At 39.9% G+C, this 26578-nt stretch overlaps 1 protein-coding gene across 3 annotated transcripts in view; it reads right to left on the bottom strand.

Moving 5' to 3' along the window:
* ZFPM2 (zinc finger protein, FOG family member 2) overlaps positions 1-26578 on the bottom strand; it is a 422787-nt gene that overhangs the window by 304705 nt on the left and 91504 nt on the right. For all 3 annotated transcript variants that reach the window (XM_072999255.2, XM_072999253.2, XM_072999254.2), the window contains one exon: positions 11740-11841. In XM_072999255.2, the coding sequence (XP_072855356.2) occupies positions 11740-11841 (102 nt within the window). The remainder of the gene's footprint in view (positions 1-11739; positions 11842-26578) is intronic.

The raw sequence follows: 26578 nt of genomic DNA, 5'->3' as shown, positions 1-26578 counted from the left end.
CCAAAATACAGTGGAGACAGCTGAAAAGTGCAAAGCTTCCTGCCAGATTCTGCGGGTCCCTTGGTGCATGAAACTACACGAAACAGTGTATTGTAATGCAGATGTCTGTCGATTCCCAGTAGAATTTCAAACTCTTAAGTCCCCCACTACACTGTCTACAGGAAGCTGAACTTCTAAATGTCTTCACTATATTAGGCACTATGTATGAAGATTATTTTGTTTCTCCTTAATACCTGTACCTTACCATTGTATATTTACTTTATATTACTGCAATTAAATTTATGAAGTTGATGGGCAAAACAATTACCCAGAGAAAACTGGTGTGATCTTTCTGTTCATATAACACTCAACACACTGTACAATATTTATAGCAAAAGAAAACAATCTCAGGGAATATGATGGGGTGGGGAATAAGGAAGATGCCCTGACCTTCTGCTGCATTGGAAGGAAGACATTTTTCAAATGATCTTCTAGGTTGCTGTTGCTACAGCATATGCCTCTAACTCCTGGACTAATATCCAGTAGTCACAGCTAGAGTAAACCAACTGAACCAATAGATTTTACATAGGTGTTGCCTCACCAAATCCCCACTCATTCAGCTGACTTTATTTCTTATTTACTGCTGGATTTCAGCTGTTGAGATTCAATGAATGAGTGATCTAAAAAATGTCCTATCGTTAACAGCCCTGCACAGCTTTTACAAACTCAAGGCCACGAATTCCTTTCTTGGTCAATCCATCTCATTGTTGATATTCCTCTTTTCCTAGCATTACTGCCTTTTCCAGCAAGTCTATCTTTTTGTGATGCACTCTTGAAACTTTTTTTTTTGGTTGCCTCTAGAAACAAAACAGAGGCTTGCCTGTCTGGCAGTCCAGAGTACTAACAAAACTTATCCAGCAGTATTTCAAACAAATCAATCTTTTTCCTGTTGACTTTTTTCACTGTTCAGCTCTCACATTTGTACACAGTAATTGAAAATACAATTGTACTGATAACAGTGGTCTTGCATATCCTTACACCTGATGACCTTCTCTAGTTTCTTCATAGCTGCCCTCCCATGTCCCAGTTTTCTTCTGATGTCCATTTGGGTTAATGTTTAACACTTTAAATTTCTTCATTGTCAACATTATGTTTATATAGTGCTTGTATAGTCATTATTTTTTTCTTGTTAAAGTTCAATTTCCTTTGACACCTTCTTCTTATTCCTTCACCAGGAATTGTTTCAAAACATTGCTGCTGCTTGCCAGTAATATGTGTCATTTCCATGTCTTAAATTATTCATGTTTCTTTCTCCAATTTTCACTCTGCATTTATCTGAATCTAGTCCAGCTTTCTGCATGACATGTTCTGCACACAGACTGATCAGACTGAGATGGAATATACCCTTGTCTGATGCCTTTGCCTATGGAAAACCATTCTGGTTCTCCCTATCCTAACAGACTTTTTGTCCAAAATACAGGTTATACACCAGGACAATCAAATGCTGAGGCACACTGATTTCTTTTAGAACAGTCCATAGCTTTTCATGACCCATACAGTGCTTTTGCTCAGGTCTATAAAACATACTCAGGTCTTTGGAAATTCTTTTATGTTCTCCAGAAGCCAGCATATATTTGTGATATGATTTCTAGTGCCTCTTCCTTTTCAGAATCCATCGTGAACACTGGATATTTCTCATCCATACAGTGGTGCCTCCACTGACGAACCTCCCTACTTACGACCAATTCGACTTACGACGAGCTCCGGCCACAAAGTTTTGCTTCTACTTGCGACCAGAGCTTCCACTTATGAACAGAAAAAGGCAGGGGGAAAAGGCGGGAAATTCAAATTGCTAACTGTAGGTGGTGAAACAAGCTGCTTCTTTGTATCTCTTTCGCCCCTACAGTTAGAGTGAGTGTGATAGAGGAGGGATTGCCTGGCTTCTGCTTCTCAGTGAGCATGTGTGTGTTTGCAGGAAAGTTTGGGACTGCCTGTTAGGTAAGGTAAAGTGCAGTTTTTGGCTTTTTAAAAACTGTTCTGTGTGTTTTTGCAGTGTGGTTTTAGGCTAGGGGGTTATGTTTCTGTGCTGTGATGGGTCTTGGGGGTTTGTTTTTTGGGTTTCCACCCATTTTGAAGGGTTTTTGGGGGGTTGCTTGCTTTTTGGGTTTTCCCCCCATTTCTGATGGGCCCTACATGCTTCCCTTGCTTTTTCCTTTGTTTTTTGTGCATTTCTGACCTTGTCCCTCTGTTCTCTGTGAATTTCCAATCTGCTCCATTTGTTTTCTGTGCATTTGCAATGGGTCTTGCGTGCTTGATTGCTTTTCTCCCCCCCCCTTTGGCCAGAAGAGGGGTGTGTGTGTGAGAGTGATTTTTTTTCCTTTGGCCTGAATGGATTAATGGAGTTTCAGTGCATTCCTATGGGAAATGGTGCTTCGACTTATGACCATTTCGACTTACGTCCATCTTCTGGACTGGATTATGGCCATAAGTGGAGGCACCACTGTATATGGTAGAAGTCTTTTAGCATCTTCAGTATCACCTTGAACTTCACTTTGTCCTCTACTTACTACACCCATCTGCATCTCCTTTCTTTGGAAATGGAATTTATATTCTGTATCCCCAGTCTGTGGGCAGTTTTCCATATTTGTTGGCATATTTTGGTAGAATTTTGAAAGATTCTACCTATGTAGCTTGAAGCCGTTCTATTGGTAATCCATCTACTCCTACTCACAGATTCTCCCTCTCTCATGTCAAATGGTTCTACCAGTATATCATCTACTTCTATTTATTCCAAGCACTTTGTGAGTAACTTTCTCCTCACTTTCTAAAACTGCAGGTCCATCATAGGATTCTTTTTCAATTTCTCATCTTTGCATCTTCTCTGTTGAGTTCTTCAGTATAGTGTTTCAATCTTATTTTTATTTTATCCTCATCAGATAGCATGTTCAACTGTTGATCTTTCTGCATTCTTACTTTAGATTTAAATTTCTCTTTGATTTCCTGGATCATCTGGAAGAGATCTCTTGTTTTCCCCCTGTTGTTGTTCTCTTCAATTTCTCTGCACAAATTGTTGTACTGTAACAGTTATCTTTTTTCTCTATGTTGTAATTATTAAAAAGTTGCATTCTAGATTTTGAGCCTCTTTATGTTACCTTTCACTTTGCTTTTCAACAATTTAGAGTGTTTCTTGTATCGTCCATCTAGGCTCTGCCTTTCTTTTGACTAATGGAATTTGCATTTCCCCCTGAGAATGTTGAGGCTATATGCCTCCATTAGCCCAGCTGCATGCACCTAAATCTGACTGAGCACACTGATATGGTGCAAGGCCCTCAATGGGTCCATAATAGTTCTTTCAAACCAAAGCCATGTCTTGAATTAACTCAACAACAACAACACATTTTCTTAAAGCAAACTGAAAAGTGAACAAAGTTCATTTGATTTAACCAATGATCCATCCATCCATGCCATGGAACCAAAAACTGCTCTACAACTTCAGACTCTTTATTATGTGCCTGGCCCCACTTCGATTAAGCGCTAGGAGACATATCTTGAATACTACCTTAATGTCCCAGGAATAGTTCATACTTGAGGGAAGGAAGCTGGAATGACGGATTCATGATTCAGTAAACTCCCACACATGCCCACACCCCACACCTGCACCCCCAGACCCTCATGTTTTTGTTACAACAGGGGAGTCTGGCCTTCTGCTTTTCATCCAACATCCACTTCACTATAGAAGATGTATTTAGACTGCCTCTTGTTTCATAAAGGACTCTGAAGTCTGTAGTAATTTTGCCACTTTGTTATACTGTTTCTATGACCCACTCCCACACACACAACCCCTCCCTTCACACACACCAGCACCCAGCCTCATTTTCATATGGATACAAAGCATCCGGATAAAATGATGGTTCATTATAGTGGTACAGAGCTCTTATCTTCATCCAGCAAGAGTCATTTCCTTCCCAAGATTGAAATGCAAATGTGAAAATTAATGATAACTGCATTATCTGATAGCTGAGATAATACCGATTCACCGTCAGAGTAGCACACAGTCATCCTATGATTTCTTCTGCTTCTTCACAATATTCTTACTGTCAGACTATATCTGTGGTTAACTATGTTTCATGGATTTTTGTTAATTTACATCAAATACCATTTTCCAAGATCCCATATCTAGCACGTTTCCCCAATCAAAAACGAAACAAAATCAGGACTCTAATCTCCAAGTCCCTTTCAGTGTTGGTATAGATCCTATATTTTCAGTCCCTGCTTTTTAACAACCATTCCAATCTGCCTGCTTTCTGCCTTAACTTGTTTATAGCATGATATAAAAGTAATTTATAAATGGTGAGAGGGTGTTCCAGGAAATGTATTAAAATAAGCATCTCAAACCTACCCACTCCCACCAAAAAGATAATGCACAGGAAAATATTGCTATCCTTCCATTCACTAACATTGCACACTTCACAGTTTGCATATGACAAAATCAGTCATCAAGTCTCATCTCACACTAAAATATTAATAAGACAGACTAATTATGTTTTGCCAGGCATAACATAAAGAGAGAGAGAAAAGGGAAAATAGATTATTCCCCCCCAAAAAACTCATATCATTCCATATAATTCAAATCAGCCTACTAGTCAGATCCTTTACATGTTTATTTACAAATAAGTCCAGGTGATCTCAGTGGGATTTAATCACAAGACACAGCACTGCAACCTTGAGACTGAATGGGAGTAGTAAATTTCCTGTCATGTGCTATGGAGGAGCCCATTATACAGTATAGTATTGTTCACTGTCACTGTTGCACTAGGTACGTGCATGAGCAAATATAAAGCAGACTCTCAGACTTGCAGAACTTGGATGCACAGTTCCCATAGATGAAGACAGATTTGCAAAAGAGTCAATGAAAAAGCCTTCCAGCCCACAAGAATGCCACAGGTTGAAGGCATGAGACCAAACAGAAGCTCACAAGCAAAGTGCTTGGCAGGAAAGATTTCTCTGCAGAAGAGTAGTGGGTCAGAGTAGTGGGTCTCCTTCATGGAAAGCTGCTCCTCCCAGGGAGACCAGTGGGCCAAACTCTGCCATCAAGTTTCTTTCCCAGCTGGCCAGACTACAGTTGAGCTCTGGGTCAGCTACCATCTGCTCAGCTACATAAGTATCAGGCTAAGATTGGGAATATGCTAGAGAAAATCTCTCTTTTTTGTGTGTCTCTGCCATGCCTGCTGTATATCCTGACCCTTCTTGGCTCTTTTGAACTGGCTGTGCTTCCTCAATTCTCCCCGTGTGTTACTAATGGACTGGCTAGATTCTGAATTGCCCCTGGACTTTGGTTCTGAATCTCCCATAAAACTGGTTTACCTGACTCTGTTAGCTAGAGCTATACTTTGCCACTTGACCTTGATTCTTCTCTGGCCAGGCATGTTTATTCTATTCATGGCGCAGCCCATTAACTTGAGACCTGAAGCTTGAGACTTTAGCTTGAGAGCAGGATATTCCTTCTTCCCTTTCTGTTCCTTTCATGCTCTATGGACAATTACTAGATTTCTACTGCTTACTGAAACCTAGGCAATGGCATGAATCACTAAAACCAGTTACTACTACTTAACAAGACACCAGTTGTATTCCTTGTCATGCAACTGGCTTCTGATGAGGAATACAGGTGGTGACTTGTCAACTAGCAAGAACTTGCTAGCATGATTCATACCACTGCATTTACACTGGTGCATACAATCAAAATAATTCTGACCAATAGATTTTAGTGGCGTGAACTTTCCAATCACTTCAGTTTGTTATGGATCAACAAGTGGTACAATGCAATCCTGGATAACTCCAATCAGATTTTGCATAGAACAACTAAACGGTAACCCCTTTAAATCTATTAACTGTTCAATTAACACTGGCAAATCCTCCTTTCGATTTTGGCTGGTTTACCTTTCCTGACGCAAAAGAGTCTACACAATCTCTCACACACAAATAGGTGAAATGCCATGCTAGGGATCTGCTCTGTGCTTTCACATGTAAGTACTAAGCAAAGATGCTGGTACTGCTTTTCAACTAAAAACGACAACTGTACTTCTGAAATAATTAAGAGACCCAGGGAAAACGTTAGTTTTACATAAACATTTTACTTCCCAGTTTGCATCCCTGTTTCGTCAACTATAACACCCAGGAACAAAAGTCCCTACCGAAAGAAAAAGAGCACAGTACATCCAATGCCATGCATGCCATCTATGTAACTACATGTGAGAAATAGATTTCCCACAGAGCAAGACATATTTCCTTCCCTAAATCAAGTGTCTATTATGTCTGGCACACAGCAATGTGTCCAGTCACTACCTTCATTAGGAATCCCACACTGCATTTTCTGAAAGGAGTTACAATCATTGTTTCAGAGTAGGAGAGCATGCTTTGTATGCAGAAGCTGCCTGATTCAATCCCTGACATTCTCAGCTAAAGAATCTGAGTTAGCAGGGCTCCATGAGCAAAGCTCCTGTCAGTCAAGCTCCAGCAGACAGTGGCCAAAATCCTGTTACAGTACTTGGTGTAGTAAATTGCATGAGAGCAGGCCCAATTAATCAATGGAGATTTAGTGAGTCACCTACTCTGTAAATTCCACTGATTCAAATGAGGTTAAACTGTAACTTACTTTAGCACAGTAGGCTGTAGGTCTCTTTGAATCAGTGGAATCTATGGAGGAGTTGGCTCACTAAATACCCATTAATTCAACATAATGGTCAATGCAAGAGAAATTCATGTGTCACACGAACAAGACATGAAAAAAAATTCCACATTGCCAACAGGATTATTCATGTCAACTTAATAATCAACATTTTTTCCTACTTGCAGATCATGTAATTTTGTTACTTGTTTTAAAAACGTATCTATATTCCGGCACTTTCCTAATCTTAAAATGGCAGAAGCCAAAAATTAAAAGTTATAATTTAAATAAAATTTGTCTGAAATAAGCATAACAAAGAAATCAAATAAAAACAGAATGTTGGAAGTATATTTTATTTATGGCAAGCAAACAAATATAGTTGGAAAATGATCTCTTCAAACTAAGGAAGCAATTTTGTTTGTTAATTGTTTCTATGCAATTTTTACTACTCTGAAATATGTTTTGGTGCCAAATCCTATTTTACATATTGCTACAGTGCTTTGTGCATAATATAGGCATATTTTTGTATATCATTAATAACATTATAACTAATATCATCATAATCAGATATACCATACTTCGTTTTTGTTTGCACTATATTTTTCACCTGCTGATTTCAGAAATTGCTGCTGCAGTTTTTCTCCTCTTCATATCCAGAATACAGTAATTTGCAAAGTCAAGCAAGGATGGAAATGTGATTGAAATATAAGAGGCTTTCTTAATGAAAAGGTTGTTATTGCACTATAAATTATTTCTAGAAAAATGTTGGGCTCCCTTCAGCCCTTTGAAGAGAATATTCTCTATTTTTAGACATGACTCTTCTGAGGATATTATTGTTTTAAATATGATCATCATTATATACCTATCAGTTATGCCAATAATTACAGGATGAATTTTGAAATCTTTATGCAAGTAAAAACTCAACTGAATTAAAAAGAAGAGGCTCCTCAATGTCATTTAAAAACCAAATCTAACCCTTTATGTTTTTTTCTGCTCTGCAAGCCAAGTTTTGCATTATTTACAGCTAATGGTTTCTGAGTCATTCTTATTCATGCTGATGAAAATGCCACTTTTTCCAGCTCTGTCATGTTGCATCTGCACCATTTGTACTGTTTGTAAGAGAAAATATTAGCTTACATTTCTGCCTAAACATGCAGCTCTTACACTTTATTGATTGCAGTCCACAGGTTTCTCTTTTAACTGAAGTCAATGACCAGGGTGTGTTAAATGATTTATATCAAATGAAAACTGATAAGAAAAGTCCTTGAAAGCATCATTGTCTGCCATATCCATTTGTTAAACTCAACCGTACTGCTAAATGTAAGCTCAGAGACTGAAATGAGATAATAGGTATTTAGTTTCTAGTCCAAAAAAAAAAAAAAAAGCCCTGAAGGAAGTTCAACTTCTATTGTTAAGGCAACAATAAACAGAGCTTACAACTAGGAATGGCTTCTTATTTGAACTCTGAAACACGTGTAGGAATAACATACAGAATTTTTCAGACAAAAAGGTTTGGCGAGCTAAAAGGCTGAGGGGTAGCAAGTTTCAGAACCCTCCTCTCACATGTAATGTTTCTGAAGCAAAACTCCAGTTCATAACCTTGAAAACAGGGAGGTTTCTAACTGTTATTCAAATATACGCCCCCACCCACCCGCCAAGATATCAGACTGTTCTTTATATACAGTATTCAGGAGCCTATAAATATGAATGCATCTGCAGAGGACCAGTGACCAGGTGCCATGCCTTATCTGATCAGATCACAGGAGATTTGTAAGCACAGTCAGCCAAACATATATCCAAGCTCCTGTTTAGACCTCCACTTTGAAAGTGCAGAAGTCCCACTTATTTCCAGGTGGACATGGTTTTCCTATGGCCGTTAGAAACCCCTGCACTTTCAGGGTTACATAATACTGCTGTTCTGGAGCCATATAGGAGTGGGGGGGAGGGGGGAGGGAAAGGTGATGGTAGCAAAAATAATCTTATTAAAAACAAGGAAAAAGAGTAACTATCATGCTTCCCACTACTGCAAACTTACCTGATGAACATTTTTTTAAACAAATTATACATCAAGAGGCCTATCACCAAATGACGAAAGTCATGGTCCATAAATACAAAACTGTTCCACCATCTTGGCATAGATGCACCTACACTGTACACCTGCACACTACAAATGCTAGTAAAAGTTGAAGGCAGCAGGAAAAGAGGAAAACCAAACATGAGATGGATTGACACCCTAAAAGAAGTTGCAGGCTTCACTTTACAAGAACTGAGTAGGGCTGTGAAGCCGCTGTGCTGCAAGGTCAGAAGACCTGCAGTCATAAGAGCGAATCCACGCAACGGAGTGAGCCCCCGTCACTTGTCCCAGCTCCCGCCAACCTAGTGGTTCGAAAGCATACAAAATGCAAGTAGATAAATAGGTACCACCATGGTGGGAAGGTAATGGCACTCCATATCTAGTCACACTGGCCACATGACCACAGAGGATTGTCTGCGGACAAACGCTAGCTCTATGGGTTGGAAACGGAGATGAGCACTGCTGCCTAGAGTCGGACATGACTGGACAAATTGTCAAGGGGAAACTTTACCTTTACCATTCGTAAAGTTGCCATAAGTTAGAGGCAAATTGATTCCACATAACAACACTCTATGATATGATCTGAAGAATGAAAGAGTTTAAATGTTGGTCTAAACTCTATAAGCTAATTCCCATCTCCCATGTGAATTACATAATTTACCATGTGAATTGCAGCCATCGCTAGCCAAACAGTTCCAGATGTATCATCCAGAGCAAGGGTGTGCAGGTTTAGCAGAACTGAGGTTTAACTGGAACTCATCACAGGTTACACCTGATGGCCCCCACACTGCCCATATTTGACAACAAAGCATACATTTCATTTCAGTACCAAACTACAAAAGGCCCTTTAAAACATGCAAGAAATCCTTATTTTAAGTGGTTCCCACCCCCCAAGTTTGATGCCCTATAAAACAAGCATTTGCTGCTTCTTTTAGGTTATATATCTGCAGTTTGCTTGCAAAAAAAGGGGGGGTTGGTTTCAGAAAGCTGAGAGGCACAAAGACAGCCACAGGAGTAAGCAAATTGCAGGGCACAAACTGAATCTAGATCCAGTCTGGCTTCACACTGAAGTCATACCGCTGGATGGTCTCTCTCAGAAGAGATATAACAACAAAAGGAGTACAACCAGGTTGGTTCTACTGGAATTGGCTGCTCAGCATCATCAACCATAACAATAAAGAGTCCCTTTCCAACTTTCTGGATTGTTATGAGATTGTTACTGTATCTGAGAACCCATTTTGGGTGCCCCTCAGGAGCCATACAGTACTTTCTTCTGTTACAGGATACCTACAATGAACTGCGATATGAGATCATGCAGAGATTTGGAGTTAGTTACAGGCAATATACAGATGATACCAAATTCATTCTGTCCTTTGTATCTATACAAGGATATTTATCTGGAATTAATAATAGTCTGGATGCATGTAAGCAAACTAAAATGAAATCTAGAAAAATAATTGTTTGCAATGAGCAGCCCTGGTTCTAACAAAACGGAGGAATGCCTAGCTTGAAAATTATGTCTCTCTCTACGTGCATCCACCATCTCTCTCTCTCTCTCTTTCTCTCTCCCTCTCTCTCTCTCTCTCTCTCTCTCTCTCTCTCTCTCTCTCACACACACACACACACACACACACACACACACACACACACACACACACACACACACACACACACACACACACACACACACAGTAAAATGCTTGTAGCTTGGAAGTGCTCTGGATATGGGCAGCCCATACAGAAGCTATAAGGAAGGAACTACCAGAAATGCAGTGAAAATACTAGCAGCAGCATCCACAGCAGCACTACTACTGTTGTTCTTGTTAAAATGACTGCAGAATGTACATTCCATCTCAGAGACCTATTTTACATGTTGCTTGCACTGAGAAAAGTATGTACATATATTTGGAGGAATTCAGACATGTGTTTTATAGTCTTTAAAAAGCAAGTAAAATGTTGAGGTAGATCTCTGCTTTTCAATCTTGTTTCTGAAATCATACTTTGTAAAAACATAAAATGTAAAAAAAAGTTTTGCTTTACACAATAAACTAGTAATTATATCTTTAAGAGTAAAGGTGTGTCAATGACGTCCAAGGTAAAGATCATTCAGAATGTTGTATTCTCAAGTTACTATATATGGATGTGAAAGCTAGACAGTGAAAAAAGCTGACAGAAGAAAAATGTAGTGTTAGAGGAGAATTTTACAGATACCACACACTACCAGAAGACAATAAGTGGATTCTAAATCAAATCAGGCCTGAACTCCCACTAAAATGACTAAACTATCATACTTCGAATATATCACTAGATGACAAGATTTTGTACAAAAACAATAGTGTTACGAAAAGTTGAAAGTAGCTGAAAAAAAGGGAAGAGCTAAGATGAGGAGTGATTCAATAAAGAATGCCATGTGACTCAGCCTAAAAGAACTTAACCAGGCTGTTAATGATAGAACTTTTCAGAAGTCATACTGCTGGCCTAAGTTAGAAGCAACCCGACAGCATGCAACATAGACACTCCATGATAATGTTTTGTACATTTCACAGAAGACTAGGTTCTTCATTCCTTTTTTACTTACCTAAAATTCCCCACAAATAATCTGTGCAACGACAAAATAAAGTATTGTCGAAACAATCCTATCCATGCAAACTCTGAAGTGCCACTGAGTATAGTGGGTCTTACCCCACGGAAAGCAGATGTAAGACTGGAGTCAGTGCAGAAGGTCTCCACAACTCCCACAGCTCATAGATTACACTCCTTTATATCAAGATTGGTCATCACAAAGTAAACATATTTGCAAGTATGGGAGCACAGTTATAAAGGACTGCCTGAATTCCTGCTCTGGAATATTAATGACTTTGGCTTCTACTGACGGACCATCTGCAACATATAGTTTGGATCTCGGTTTTCTAGCTTTGAGATGCTACACTGACTGTGGATTTAGTTGTGGATGGAGGGAAGGAAGAAGAATGAGTCCTGTAATGTTGCCTGTTTTTTTTTTTCAACTTTTACATTTTCTTACCTGGTCCATCCCAGTCTTCTGTCTCAAGTGTGAGTGGTCCAGACTTCTCCAACCGTGCATCCCCATCAGAATCTGCTGCCTCTTGGCTTCCTTCTTCATCACCTATGAGTTAGCCAGGGAAATGTAAAACAAACATCAGTTCAATCACTCAGATCTTACCAAAATCTGTGCAACTTAGAGAGAAGCTGTGCCTTCCCCTCCCCACTCCCTGCTCTTATTTCTCTCACACACAGAGAAAATATTTATTTGACAGTAATAGTAAACATTTTAATTGTTTTTTCAACCCTTCCAATCACATGTTTGCATCTACAGAGTTTCCGAAATGGCAATAAATCCCATAATACTTCGTAACAATCTGTGACCGGCCTCAACCTACTGTAGGTTTGTCACTTTTTAAAATAACTTTCCAATAAAAGGTATGGCCCCGACCATAAACTACACTAGATCCAGTAGTTCTAGAATGAAAAATGAAATTGTTTTTATTACAGAGTAACAGCAACTTGGGAAACAGATCTGAGCTTCAATTTTTCTTCAGTCAAAACCCAAACACACCGTCTTTTGCCCATTAAACTTTTCTCCTCATACCATTTCAGCCCTCCACCACCCAACCAATCACCTTGCTTCCCTGTTGCCAAGCTGACTGGACATATCACACATTCAAATCTGTAAAATAAAATTCTTGAACTTGGTTTATATGAGCCAATAATCTATATAATACCTTTCTAGGAACAAAGGTCAGCATTCTCAGTCTAATAATATAACCAAATCTAATAATATAACCATATAATATAACTGCAACAATATAACTAAAAGGGAGGACTAAATGGGACAACATTCTACTGCTAGGAAATGCATCTAGCTTAGGCAGGGGAGAGAGCTGGAACCAGTTTTGAACCCTAATATCTTTTAGAAATGAAGTGCTAGATAAATTATACTTGCTTGTTGGTGAGATTGTGACTGAAACAAGACCAAGCCTTGCCCTTTTTACATCATAAAGGTTACTGTCATATTGGAAGCCGTTGTTTCCTGTCATGTAATTGAAATGTCACCTTTTTTTGGATCAGAGTATTACTTGGCTATCCAAAGGACACAAATTTGGAACCCACCACTGAAATTAAGTGTGTTCAGTATTGCAGTCCCAGTGACAATCAGGCATTCTCCACACTGCAGTACTACATCTCTGCATTTTCCATCAATGCCAGCCACTTAGAAAAAAAAATCTCAGGCAGTAGTATCTACTGAGCTTTCTTGACTGAGCAACACAGCAGCTGTTATCCCCATCCCCCCATAATGTATTTTGCAATCGGCTAAATCTACAAAGTATTTTTTTTTAACAATGAACAGTTCAGAACTGACAGGTCTAGTTTCTTGTTCACAACTGCTTATCACAGCATAGATATCATATATGTTTTCCAGGTGCTTTCTATAGTTAGGATACCTTCACAGAAGCCGCTCGTGAAAGATAAGGTCATAAAAGAGATGAAAAATGTGTGAGCTTCATACACTCATGGTTTTATCATCAGACAAGATAGCTTTCAGTAAAGGACCTCTAGTTACAAACAGAAATCTGCCTAGAAGACAGAAGGGGAAATGTGGAAAGTTTGAATGGAGTTCAAGTTTACTCTTTTTTAAAACATGAAACCATCACCAAACAGTATCACCAAACAGAAATACACAACGGAAGCTGTGCTTCAAAGTGATAATGGATCATAAATAAATACTACTTCAAATTTCGAAGTGCTGTGAGAGAGCTCATCTGCCGTTGCTGTTGCTAGTGTTGTTGCCAATTCCACTATTATATCTACACATGGCAGGAAACCACAGTGTGCTTCAAGAGCGTAAGATGACCTCTACTTGATCAGAGAGAAGGTTCATCATAGCTAGACTTAAACAAACAAACCAACAAACCAGCACAGCAGACGCCTCAAGAAAGCCATCACACAGGAGTCTCTGGCATCTGGTGTTCAGGCACACATGCTGCATTGGAACAAGGATCCCAGCACTTTGCCCATATGAAAGAAAGAAAGAAAGAAAGAAAGAAAGAAAGAAAGAAAGAAAGAAAGAAAGAAAGAAAGAAAGAAAGAAAGAAAGAAAGAAAGAAAGAAAGAAAGAAAGAAAAACAAATAACAAAAAAACCCCTCCTTCCATATGTTATGGGAAACACCATGGGTTACATGTAAGCTCATAACATGACTTCTGTACTGTATAAGTCAGTAAACAAATATAGCCAATGGGGATTTAAGATTTAGTTATAGATCAAATGGCAGCCCCAGACCCAATTTCAAATAATACAAACCAGTAAGTCACAGGAGGAGCTTGTTTTCAAGTTACTTATACTTGTACTGCAACTAAAAGAAATGTGATTTAACTTTAGCCCTGTGCAGTTGTTACGTTACCCACTGTGGTCACTATGAATGGAGAGAGTGATTAATCCTGTCCTAAGCAGATATGAATCTGAAGATGACTTGTTGTAGGCTCTGAATGCAAGCAAGAATCTTGGTTTTTCCAGGAGAAAAATGCTACCAGGAACTGTTCTTCTTGAGATCATCTGCTTTTTCCATAACCTGAGCAACAAGAGATGCCAGTGTAGTCATCCCTCTCTATATTGACAGCACTGGGTATGCTGAGGATGACTTCAGCAGTGCTGTGATTCCACATTGATTCAACTCACTCAAAAAAAGCAATTTGTAATTAATATATTTTCTTTCAAAAACATTCCTTCAATCCAATCTACCTGGATGTCTCTACCACACAGCACCATTTTCCATTCAGTTTTGTATGATACAAATATCTTTTCTTCTAACCCTTTCTGATAATGTCCCATCCCTGTTCCTACAACATGTACCTGATAAGTAAGTGTATGGTTTTAAAAAGTGGTTCTGGAGAGAAAAGTCAATGTAAGCTAAAAAGAAAGTGTGGTCATAGAGAGCAATATGCTAATAAATTCATTGATAACAAGCAAAAATCTGGGCTGAAATCAGGCATACCACTATATTGTTCAAAACCCACTGGACTTAACTGGATTTTAGAAACCTATGGCATTATCCAGGATCACTAGCAGAACTGCACCAATGTAGCTGCTAAATCTTATAGCCTCAAGCATATTGATACTGGGAGAAGGAAAATTTGGCCAGTATCCTTAAGACCCCCTCAGACTTTGTCTCTCACTTTATGCAAGCAGAAGAGGTAGCGCTACAACCTAGAGATGCTGGAGATACTAAGGACTATCTTCACTCTTTCCTAACTGTGCAAGTACTGTGGATGAGATCTTAAGCAAGAGGAGTTTGGACTCAACTCCTTCCTCAACCCACCCTACTCTGCCCATTTTCTGGCACTGATGCTGGCCATTCTTAGCCAACAGAGCAATTCTGCCAGAAGAACTCTCTTCTAGCAGTTCTCTGAGATCAGAAGGCATAAAAGCATTTGATTGAAGGGAATGGATTTCTGCTTGCAAAAAACTATAGTGCCTGATCTTAACTTCTAGAGCTGCTTAATTTAGGACAGCAGTGTCAGTCTGCAGAGAGTCACAACATATATGCAAAAATGAGAACAACCTATGAGAAGAAACCCATAAAGACAACTCTATCATTATGGCACATGTTTCAAGAACAAGTTGCTGAAAAGAACAACCTTGCTGTGCTTTTCTGGCTATGGGGCCAGAGACCAGGAGACCATATGCCTCCTATGAGTACATCCAGACTATCTGGCCTTGGGCAAGCTGTGCAGTCTCAGGGCACCAACAAAAGGGAATAGTAAATAACTTCTGAGTATTCTCTACCTTGAAACACCTGAAGAGGTTGCCAGTGCAATGGTTCATGCTCATTCAGCAGTTGGTCCAATGGGTGTTCTGTGATTCAGAGCCCTGCCCCTCCAGCTGGTGCACCCTTGGGGTCAGTGCCCAGAGGAGGCGGTGCAGAGAGGTTGTGGTGCTGCCTCTGAGTGGGCACTTGCCAGATGGAGTAGAGCTTGGAGCCAGTTCAGCTGACTGCCAAACTGACACAAACCACTGAGCCAGCAGTGGTTCCCTATTTAAGAGTTCTTTACACCCTATTAGAATTTTCTGATGGCAGAAAGTGAGGAGGAATTAAAGAACCCCTTAATGAGGGTGAAAGAGGAGAGTCTGAAGCTCAACATCAAAAAAACTAAGTTCATGGCCACTGGCCCCATCACCTCCTTGCAAACAGAAGGGGAAGATATGGAGGCAGTGACAGATTTTACTTTCTTGGACTCCCTGATAACTGCAGATGGTGACAGCAGCCACAAAATTAAAAGACCCCTGGAAAGCGATGACAAACATAGACAGCATCTTAAAAAGCTCAGACATCACCTTGCCAACTAAAGTCCGCATAGTTAAAGCTATGGTTTTTCCGGAAGTGATGTATGGAAGTGAGAGCTGGACCAGAAGGAAAGCTGAACACCGAAGAATTGATGCTTTTAAACTGTGGTGCTGGAGGAGGCTCTTGAGAGTCCCATGGACTGCAAGGAGAACAAATCTATCCATTGTGAAGGAAATCAAGCCTGAGTGCTCACTGGAAGGACAGATCCTGAAACTGAGGCTCCAATACTTTGGCCATCTCATGAGAAGAGAAGACTCCCTGGAAAAGACGCTGATGTTGGGAAAGTGTGAAGGCAAGAGGAGAAGGGGACAACAGAGGATGAGATGGCTGGACAGTGCCATCGAAGCGACCCACATGAATTTGACCCAACTCTTGGAGGCAGTGGAAGATAGGAGGGCCTGGCGTGCTCTGGTCCATGGGGTCACGAAGAGTCGGACACAACTGGACAACTAAACAATGAATTAGAATTATTTCTGGTAGAATAATTTGCCTAGAGGACAAAAATAAAGGAAGATGTTTTAGATGTTGAAGTAGGGTGGAAATATTACCAGTCTTGCCATTTTATCCCCCTTTGTGTTAGCATTCTAAAAAAAAAAGGGGGGGGGGAGAATGCTGTACTAAGGTTCCTCTGCTGGTCACTCCATCTCAACATCACCTCCCTGAGTTGCCATATTCAATGAAAATAAGTTCAGAAATGGATTGGTGGCCCACAACTAGCCAAACTAATAATAGCTTCCTTCAATTACACTTTTTTGACAGTCTAGGCAAATTACAGTACTCTTCTATTTCTTGCAAAATACATTACATTTTCCCATTGCTTTAAAAAAATAAGAGTAAAGCACAACTGAATGACAGTTAGATGTCCTATAAAAAGTTTGAATGCAAAATGTGACTGTTCTAGAGTAAATATTTTGTCTGAAATATACCTCAATCAACAAATAATGTGTCTAGGGGGCGTCAATTATTGTACTACCGAGCTGCATTTCAGTAAATGAGGAATTATGTTATTTTCTAATTTAATCTTTTTTATTCTACCCTTTTATGTCATTTCTTTCCTTAGTGAAAGCCAAAGTTGTCTTGACAGTAACAGAACAAAAGGGACGGGCAGGAAATCACAGGTTTTCCACTGCAGTCATTTAGCACCATTTATACCCCATGTTTTCATGCTCTTTTCTCCTGACTGCCGCCTATCAATTAATAATAGGTGCTTATTACTTACAAAGTGACATTTTAAAAGAGCTTGAGACAAGCAGTAGGCTGCTTTATATACTTCAAGCACATAGCACTCCAGCTGCCAAAGAAGAAACAGAGGATCAGCCACATTCCAGGGGTCAGACAGCACCCAATGCAGATGTTTCAAAAATCACAAATCAGACATCAGGAAGTGTGCGGTTGAGGAGGGGATGACTTTTAGCATTAATCTTCAATTATTTTATAGTTTCCAGGATATGCCCAATATATATATATATGCTAATCAGTTTGAGACTAATAATTATTCAGATGGAAGATCACCAGGGAATCATGTACAGTTAGGAAAGAATTATTTCTGAAATCCTCTGCTGGAGTCAAAAGAAATCAACAATTTTTAAACCTGAACAGCAGACTACCTTTTTGACAGTGGAAACTACTCCTCCAAAAACTTCAAAAGCTCAGCTTCTGTTGGTTCTATCACCTGTACAGCTTCTTTGGAATTGATCATGGGCTGTATGAAATTGCATGATATTTAACATTTCTCAGTGCTTCTTCTGCACAGATTCAATATTGTTTTGGAAGTATTAAAGTGGAGTAGAAGTCTTAGTAAATGAATAGCAATTAATGAATAGGATGGCCCCAAAAAATTGCTTGCATGTTTACACTACCAAGTCTGATATTCCTGTCCTAAGGAACATTAAACAAAAACAAAGCATGCATAACCAAAACTTGTATGGGCAGGGAAAGGGGTGTTCCCTTGACTCCTGCCTGTCCTCCTGGTTTTGCAGTCCAACACCAGGGTAGACTGGAGAGGCGGGGGAGTAGTAGTCATTGTTTATAGAAACACTCTAAAGGTTCTTAGGCACTCTGCAGTGGAGGAGCCAGGTCTGTGGGCCCTCCACATGTCGATTAGGGCCAGGGATGGTATTGGGATCTTGATGGTGACTGACCTTGTGCCAGTTCCCTTGTCATGGTCGGATCACTGCCAAATAAAATTCAACCTCTCAGTGGCTCTCCCTTCCCACAGGGAGCAAAGGCCTATGTTAATGGTCCACTGTCAAAAGCTACTGGATCCTATAGGATTCCAGGACTCCATGAGATGGATTCCAGCTGATCTGACTGGCACGCCTGTCAAGGTTCACTTCGCTGTCCGGATAAGCAAAGCTTCTAATCAGGAGGCTGAACTTTTCCATGTAGTCCGCGATCTATCCTAAATTGGTCACAGAGATTGGACTCCCATTAGCATCTCACCTGACCAATTTGCAGCATTTTAAAAATCTAAAGTGGAGACCATCCATGAGGATCTTATCCCCTATTTGAAAACAATAGATTGAGCAGAGATGTCGAGTGCTCTGCCTTGCCCGACAAGATGCAATCACTTTCAGTCTGTGACGTCAGATATGGTGGACAAAGTGCTTGACTGCTGTCATGCCGCCACCACGTCCTTTGACTCTTCCCCAGCCTGGCTAATCAAAGCAGCCAGGCCTGTAACAACTGAATGGGCCACTGCAATAAATGGATTCTCCAAATGGGCAAGATTCGTCTTGCCCTCAAGGAGGCACTCATTAGGCCCATCAAGAAGAAACCAAGTCTGGCGGCGGATGACATTGGCAATTACAGGCCTGTCACGAATGTTTCCTTCCTATGCCAAGTGGTAGAGAGGGTGGTGGCTGACCAGCTGAATGAAACTCTGGATCCATTCCAGTCAGGCTTCAGGATGCAACATGGCATGAAAATGGCATTGGTCACCCTGTTTGATGACCTGTTGAAGGAGGTTGACAGGGGCAAAACATCTCTGTTGGTCCTCCTCAATATCTCAGCCGTCTTCGATACCGTTCATCACAGAATCCTCCTGGGGAGGCTCTCCGAGTTGGTAATCAGTGGTCTGGTACTTGCATGGCTCCGATCCTTCTTGGAGGACCATCCTTGGAGAGTACAGTTTGGCCCTGTGGAGTCTCAATTGTGGGGTTCCGCAAGGCTCAATTATCTCCCCAATGCTGTTTAATATCTATATGAGGCTGCTGGGTCAGGTCATCAGGGGGTGTGGGGCTTTGTGTCATCAGTACGCTGCCTGTTTGTTTCCACATTGATTTCAAAGTGTTAATGATGACATATAAAGCCCTAAACATTTCAGGACCTCGATATCTAGCAGAACTCCTCCCACTTAGATCTCCCCAAAACCCTTGTTCTAGCCAAGAAGGACAGTTGAGGGGCCTAACAGGACGTTCTCGGCAGTGGCCTCTCACCTCTGGAACAGTCTGCCCCCAGAGATCTGTCTGGCTCCCTCGCTGCGTATTTTTAAGAGCAATCTTAAGACCGGGCTCTTTAGGCAGGCTTTCCCTCCTGTCATCACTTGATTAATTTTTGCCATCTTGAACTATATTATTACTGTTGTTTTTATTTTACTATATTGTTTTTTGTTTTTACATATTATTGTTAGCCACTCAGAGTAGACTTCAGTCTAGATGGGCAGGGTCTAAATAAATAAATAAATAAATAAATAAATAAATAAATAAATAAATAAATAAATAAAGTGTGTGTGTGTGTGTGTGGGTGGGTGGGTGGACTGGTATTATTTTGTCTAGTAAAGCCACATTATCACTATGCTGTTCCTGTCCTTTGGCCATCAAAGAATACTCTAGCCATCAAAGAATACTCTAGACCAGTGGTCCCCAACTTTGGGCCTCCAGATGTTCTTGGACTTCAACTGCCAGAAATCCTGGCTAGCAGAGGTGGTGATGAAGACTTCTGTAGTCCAAGAACATCTGGAGGCCCAAGGTTGGGGACCACTGCTCTAGAGTCTCATTATTTAAGTCAGGGGTCTCCACATCACATATTTTACACATCTTTGGGGCTGAAAGAGAAAAGGGGGACCCAAGCAATCCCCCACCTCCACTGTCTTTGCAAAGACAGCAGCGATGGGGGATCTCTTAGATCAGGTTTCACTCCTCTTCCTATCCCTGCTCAGACATAGGAAGAGGAGGGAAGGGGGACCCAAGCGATCCTACACTCCTGCTTTTTTTTTTCAAAGACAGTGGGGGTGGGGGAATCACCTGGTCCCCCCCTTCCCTCCTCTTCCTATGCCTGGGCCAGATAAAAAGGCAAGGCTATCTAGATGTGACCCACAAGACATAGTTTGGAGAGCCCTGATTTATTTATTTATTTATTTATTTATTTATTTATTTATTTATTTATTTATTTATTTATTTATTTATTCATTCATTCATTCATTCATTCATTCATTCATTCATTCATTCATTCATTCATTCATTCATTCATTCCATTTATACCCCGCCTACCTGGTCATTGCGACCACTCTAGGCGGCAATGATCTAAGTTACTGAAAATAAAGACTCAGGAAAGAACAGATAATTCTTCTTTGAAATGAGTAATAAATTGCCTGGTACAACCATGACTACTACATGAAACCAAATAGATTGTGTATAGTACAAGTTTACTATTTTCTTTTGTGATGGTAAAGACCCAGCACTGCTGGTTTTGCAAGAGACAAAAAAGGGCATCAAAATTTTCTTAACGTAGGGACTTCTGTTAGGAATGGTCAGACAAAAGCATCTGACCAATGTAAGTTGAGATGAATTCCTGGACATAAAGTTAATGCAAATGAGGCAGGCTAAAGAGAGAAACAGAAAAAGAAATAGTGAGTTGACTAATGAAGATAGTGTTTTAAAAAAAGAGAATCAAACAAGAGTCAGGGCAAAGCATGTGAAATCTGTGAAGCAGCAGTTTCAATATATCCTCCTTAATACTCATCCCATACATTCATATCTACATGCCATTGTATTAGCCATCAGCCCCAGTCCAGACACCCAAGAAAGACACTCAGATCCAGCTATAACTGAATTCAAGCTGCACTGGGATGGGAACATCTAACCTGGGAGGGGGAAGCAACTGTGGCTAAGGAGAAACACTGGAACAGGGTGAAAGAGAGGAAACTATCTTCAAGTTTGAGACCATAATAAAGGCCTTGAAGGAAGCCAGGTGGTGGTTGGGGGATGGGAGAATGAGGATGCATAGCCTCAGCAGAAGAGTCATTCGACCCTGAGGAGGAGGGGGCATGAGGTGATGCTCAGGAGAATGTCAAGGAAGCATTCAGTGCAAAGGAGCCACCCAAGCCAGAGGGGACTGGGACTACATCTACCTCATCAAACACTTTGTACATTGGGGGCAGAGCAACATGATAGAGGGCCCCCACCCAAGCACCTGCTCCTGGCCTCAGTGTGGGGGGTCACCACTGTCAGCCAGCAACAGACCAAATAGGCCCTGCTCCTACCAGATGGGACACTGGAGGCAATAGAAGCCATTATGATGGGCCTGAATTATTATTGCAGCTAGGATGAGACCATGAGCAGTAAAAGAGGAATATAATTGTTGTCAGAGATCCACCAAGTCTCTTATTATACACCTAATAGAGAACATCCGCCAAGACCCATAAGAGTGTACCAAGAGCTGTGTCTTGCTGCCATGTCTTCTAAAACAGAAAAATACATTCAAAACATTTGATTTCCCAGTCCTCAGTGGCTTTTCCTAAGTTTGTACAGAATCACAAACCCCATTAAGCCATAGAGCCAGAAAGAGCTATATTAAAAGGAAAAGCACTGCCACATTTATCATCCTACACAATTTAGACATTGTACCACAATTGAGAAGGAGGCATATTGCAAAGCTAGTAGTTTAAGATTGTTTTCACAAGCATACTTTAGCTGTTTGATTGAACAGAAGTCAACTCTTCCCTCATTTAACAACATGGATAAAGTATTTCTATCCAACCTCAAATACGATGTCAGGTCATTTCTCAATGAGACTCCCAGTGTTTTGTATTTTCAGTTTAGTTACAGCTACTTGGTTTTCGCTAAGGGATAGTCGAAAGCCAATTCTGAAGGAAATCAAGAACTACATTAAATCAGATGGCATCACCTCACAATAATCTGGTGATATTGTCCATATAAAACACACTCAAATTCTTCAGATGCGTCGTCTATCCCTCATGATATGAAGCAGCTCCCAGTTCTACAGATGAACATTATTTTATTCTTTGTGATTGCAAAGTGCAGAGACAACTACAAAATAAATTATATTTCATGAATGTCCATACAGTGCCTTTATTTGTATATGGGTAATTTCTTTGGACCAAATAAACCCTCACTTAATAGACTAAATATATTCCCTAAAATATTTTACAAAATAAACTCTTGAAATATACAAAATTATTAGGGTTTCAGCAATGTTCTCTAACAATCTTTAAAATGTACTGTTTCTATTACATACAACAGCTTTTGCCTCATTTCTTCTTCCATTTAGAACATGTGTCATCATATATTATACACTATCTCTGCTTAGCAAAAAGAATTAACATGCCCTTCAGTTCCTTTAAAAACCCTACATAAAGGCTTCGGGAAGAATTAAAAATAAATAATAAAACTAAGGAAGTAGATGCTTGAGGAAACATGAAGTATTGTCAAAGAAAGATAATGTCAGTCCTGGAGGTGCTATGAGGCCTTGTGGCAAGCAAAGCTGGGGGCTGTTCAATCACCTCTATCAGTGCTCTATCAGTGTCTACACTCCAGCCAAATCCAGAGAAAACAAGGAGTCAAAGATGCAGGTCAATAAGCTTATAGATGATTTGCGCAAACAGCTCCTCCAGCAAGGTAAAAAACAAAGTCATATTGGCTTTTCTGGTTTTTTTATTCCTTCACTTTGAACTCTTTGGTCTAAGCACACCCTGGAAATGTCACTGTTATATGCAAGAAATTTAAAGGGCTGAGCTTCTTAATCCCGTTAAGAAAAAAGAACAAAGTTGTCTATAAAGACCTCTCTGCTGATTATAGCATAGCTGCCTTATGCCGATCCTGCTTCCAGTTGCTGTAGCATTAGAAAAGCAGAAAATGTGCCATTAAAGACCTTCTAGAAAGGACAAAAGCTACTATTGATTGAAATGATTTTCTTTTTTTAAAAAATAAATAACAAGACCTTTTTGCTCATCTTAAAATATATAGGCGGGGGAGAAAGAAAAACAGCAAACCTATAAAATAGCAGAGCAAGAAACAAAAGCTTCAGAAAATATTTACATAAACTCACATAAAATCAGTCAACAGAAGGCAGGAAGGAACACTGGGAAATCATTTTCAAGCTGCCAAGGATTTGACTAGCATCAGAGATGGTGCCAATGATGCCTCCACACAGAAAAGGCATGTAGGAAAAACAAAGGATGCAGAGGGGAAAAAAACATTAGCACACTGGATCATGGGACTCCTCCTAAAATGCCTACATCTGTTATAAAAACTTGTTTTACTTTCAATGGTAGCTCAGTCCTCCACTGTTACCTGCATTCACAATTACAAATACTAACTCGTTTATTCAGAATATGTAATTAATAGTTTAAAGGTGATTTGAAAACTATAAAAAAAGATAGTCTGGCCGCTTAATAGTAGTAAGCAATGTTCTCATCATAACTGAAGATTCAATCTTGCCATTATGTAGCATCACAAACTACAAATTGCTTGGTTGTCATGTAACAAGCTAATGCAATGCTAGGAAAGAGTTAATATCCTAAAACAGCTAGACAGGTTATGTCTGCAATGATGATGATGTGATGATTCATGAGTATTAGCCAATTAGGCTCCTCTAGGAATGTTTAAACTATCAGTTCAGATAGAGATGGATATGAACCACCAGTTCAGCAGCTTGTGCCAGTTTGTTTCTTGGCTGAACCAAGACCTGCCTCCTCTGGCAGGCGCCCATTCAGAGGCAGGGCGTAGAGGAGGTGGGACAAGGAAGCCAGGGCACTACCTCAGATGGGGTGCCTGCCAGAGGAAGTGGGGCTGGGGACCCCTGAACACCTGTTTGGCTGAGACACAAACCAGCACAAACTGGCACAAACTGCCGAATTGGCAATGCACACCAACTCTAGCTACCTAGAGTGGTCTTAACAGACCAGATAGGCGGGATATTAAATAAATAAATAAATAAATAAATAAATAAATAAATAAATAAATAAATAAATAAATAAATAAATAAATAAATAAATAAATAAACCTCTAATCTCATAAAAAGTTTCTTTGTTTTGTGTTCTGGCTGTAAAGTGTAGAGTTATGGCTCTCTTCTGAAGCCAAGGCAGCAGACCAGAAGGAACAAGTAGATGTTTCATGGCCACAAGTAATTAAAAAAATCTCTCTCAGTCATCTCAGTGAATGTTATTTTTCTTCTTGATGTGTTGGATACTAATAAGATGTCTATATGGGTTTTCCTAATTAACTTGCACCTAGAGAAAGAGCACAGTGTGGTTATCCTGTCTTCACAGGATCTCTTTAGAATGTACTGGAGGGAGGAAAACATTTCTTTCCAACTGCTGTAGAGAAAGGAAAGAAAAGAGGAGGAGAAAAGAAGTGGCAGTTACCAGATGAATTAGGTGAGGTCCAGTGTTACTAAGCAAATTGAGGGCTGAAAAACAATCTCTGCAGTACCAAATATGCAGTGATGTAGTATTTAATTTTAGTTCAAGAGAAGCAGGGAAAATGTTGTATAGCCATTGCAGCTATTCATATATACACACACACAGATACACGCACGCGCACACACACATGCTCTCTCTCTCTCTCTCTCTCTCTCTCACACACACACACACACACACACACACACAATATATATATATATATATATATATATATATGAATAAAAAAACGTGGCCTTAACACTGTATCAGAATCATATATATTTTTCTGGAATATGTCACCTGACTCAAGAACTTTTAAGAGTTGCTTATCAGCAGCCTTCAGAACTTCATGCTCTTTTTCAATACATGCAACCTGCAGGCATTCAACAGCACAATAGATGTCATACTTCACATCTGAATTAAATCACTGGTGTCCCTCAAAATCTCCATTATTAAAAGCAGTTCCCTTGTAAAAGATGTTCCCTTTCACTTATTTTCACCTGTAATTATCCAAGGTAATTATAGTTTTTCTTCAAGTCCCTACTACAATATGATTCATTCTCTGTGCTTACAGTAGAATTTTAAACAATGTTCACTGGTGCTGATGGTACAGATATGAGTGGTGCTAAACTTGCCCTGTTGTGAAGGCTACCATCACTAAATGTAGCCTACTATTGCCTTGGAGTATAAACAACAACCAAAATCCTACTGCAAAACCATATCCATAATGGCAATTGCTCAAGCGGTTTTGCAGTTTCTGTGCTGCCCATGAAGTGTCAAGTCACACAATCAGTTGCACAATGATGCCATGACCAGAAACACAATGAATGGCTCAGAAAACACCTCACATCATTTGTGCAATTTTCCTTATGCTGTTTTGTAAGTCAGCAGTATTCTGGGTGCTATTTCACAACTTAACATGTTTGCTCACATTTGCATGTATTAAATAGTAATTAATGAAACATGCTTTATTGCTAACTAAATAAATAAACAAACAAATAAAATTATGTAAGAGCGGCTACACTCTGCACTAGCTTAAATTATAGAAATGTCATGCTCTAAAATACTGAGTTTTAGCCCAATTTTGACAAAGACCTTCACTGCAGTGTTTTTAATAAGCACACCTGGGGGGGGGGGACAGATTTACCACTCCGTTGTGCATGTAAAATTTCTTCTTACACATGTGAGTCAAAGTAACAGAAAATAAAATTTCATTTAATATGAGTCATGAATAGTTATTGTGCAATCATAAACTTGGGGCCTGTTGTCAATCTAGCAGATTGTGGTAATTTATGAAGTTGAATGGTTTCCCTGTCTCTCCCTCTATTTCACCTGTTCAATGTGTGGATTCAAAATAATATCTTAAAATAAAGAAACACACAAAAAACTTCTATATTATATGAGAGATTTCCAAAATAAAACTGTTTCCTTTTAGAAAGCCATTCCATGTGTCTTATCCAATGCTATTTCTGTATCAGATCATATTCTCATTTAATGTCGCCTTTCAACCAGGGACACTTCAAGCTTTCCCAGTCCTTGAGGCAGACAGCAAAAGGCTACCCCCTACACAAAATTACCTGGGATCCACGTAGGGCAGGAAAGGAGGCATATTCCTGCCCCTTACCAAAGGAAGAAGGAGAAACAGAAGAAGAAGAAAAGTGCCCCCATTCCTTCAGTGTAGGCAGGACCAGAGAGGAGAACAGGAAGAAAGGGAACTGCACTTCTCTAATCAGGACAAAGAAAGAGAGAGGTAGCAAGACACAGTGCATTACTTTGGAGAAAAAACAAGTTGGTGGGGGCACTGACAATAACAGGCAGCAGACATGAAGGTCACTAGCGAACGTTGCCAAGTCCTACCACC

Source organism: Pogona vitticeps, chromosome 4 (genome assembly GCF_051106095.1).
Source record: "Pogona vitticeps strain Pit_001003342236 chromosome 4, PviZW2.1, whole genome shotgun sequence".
Classification (NCBI taxonomy): Eukaryota; Metazoa; Chordata; class Lepidosauria; order Squamata; family Agamidae; genus Pogona; species Pogona vitticeps.
Note: the sequence above shows the minus strand (reverse complement) of the source record. Positions and strands in the feature narration are given on the sequence as shown.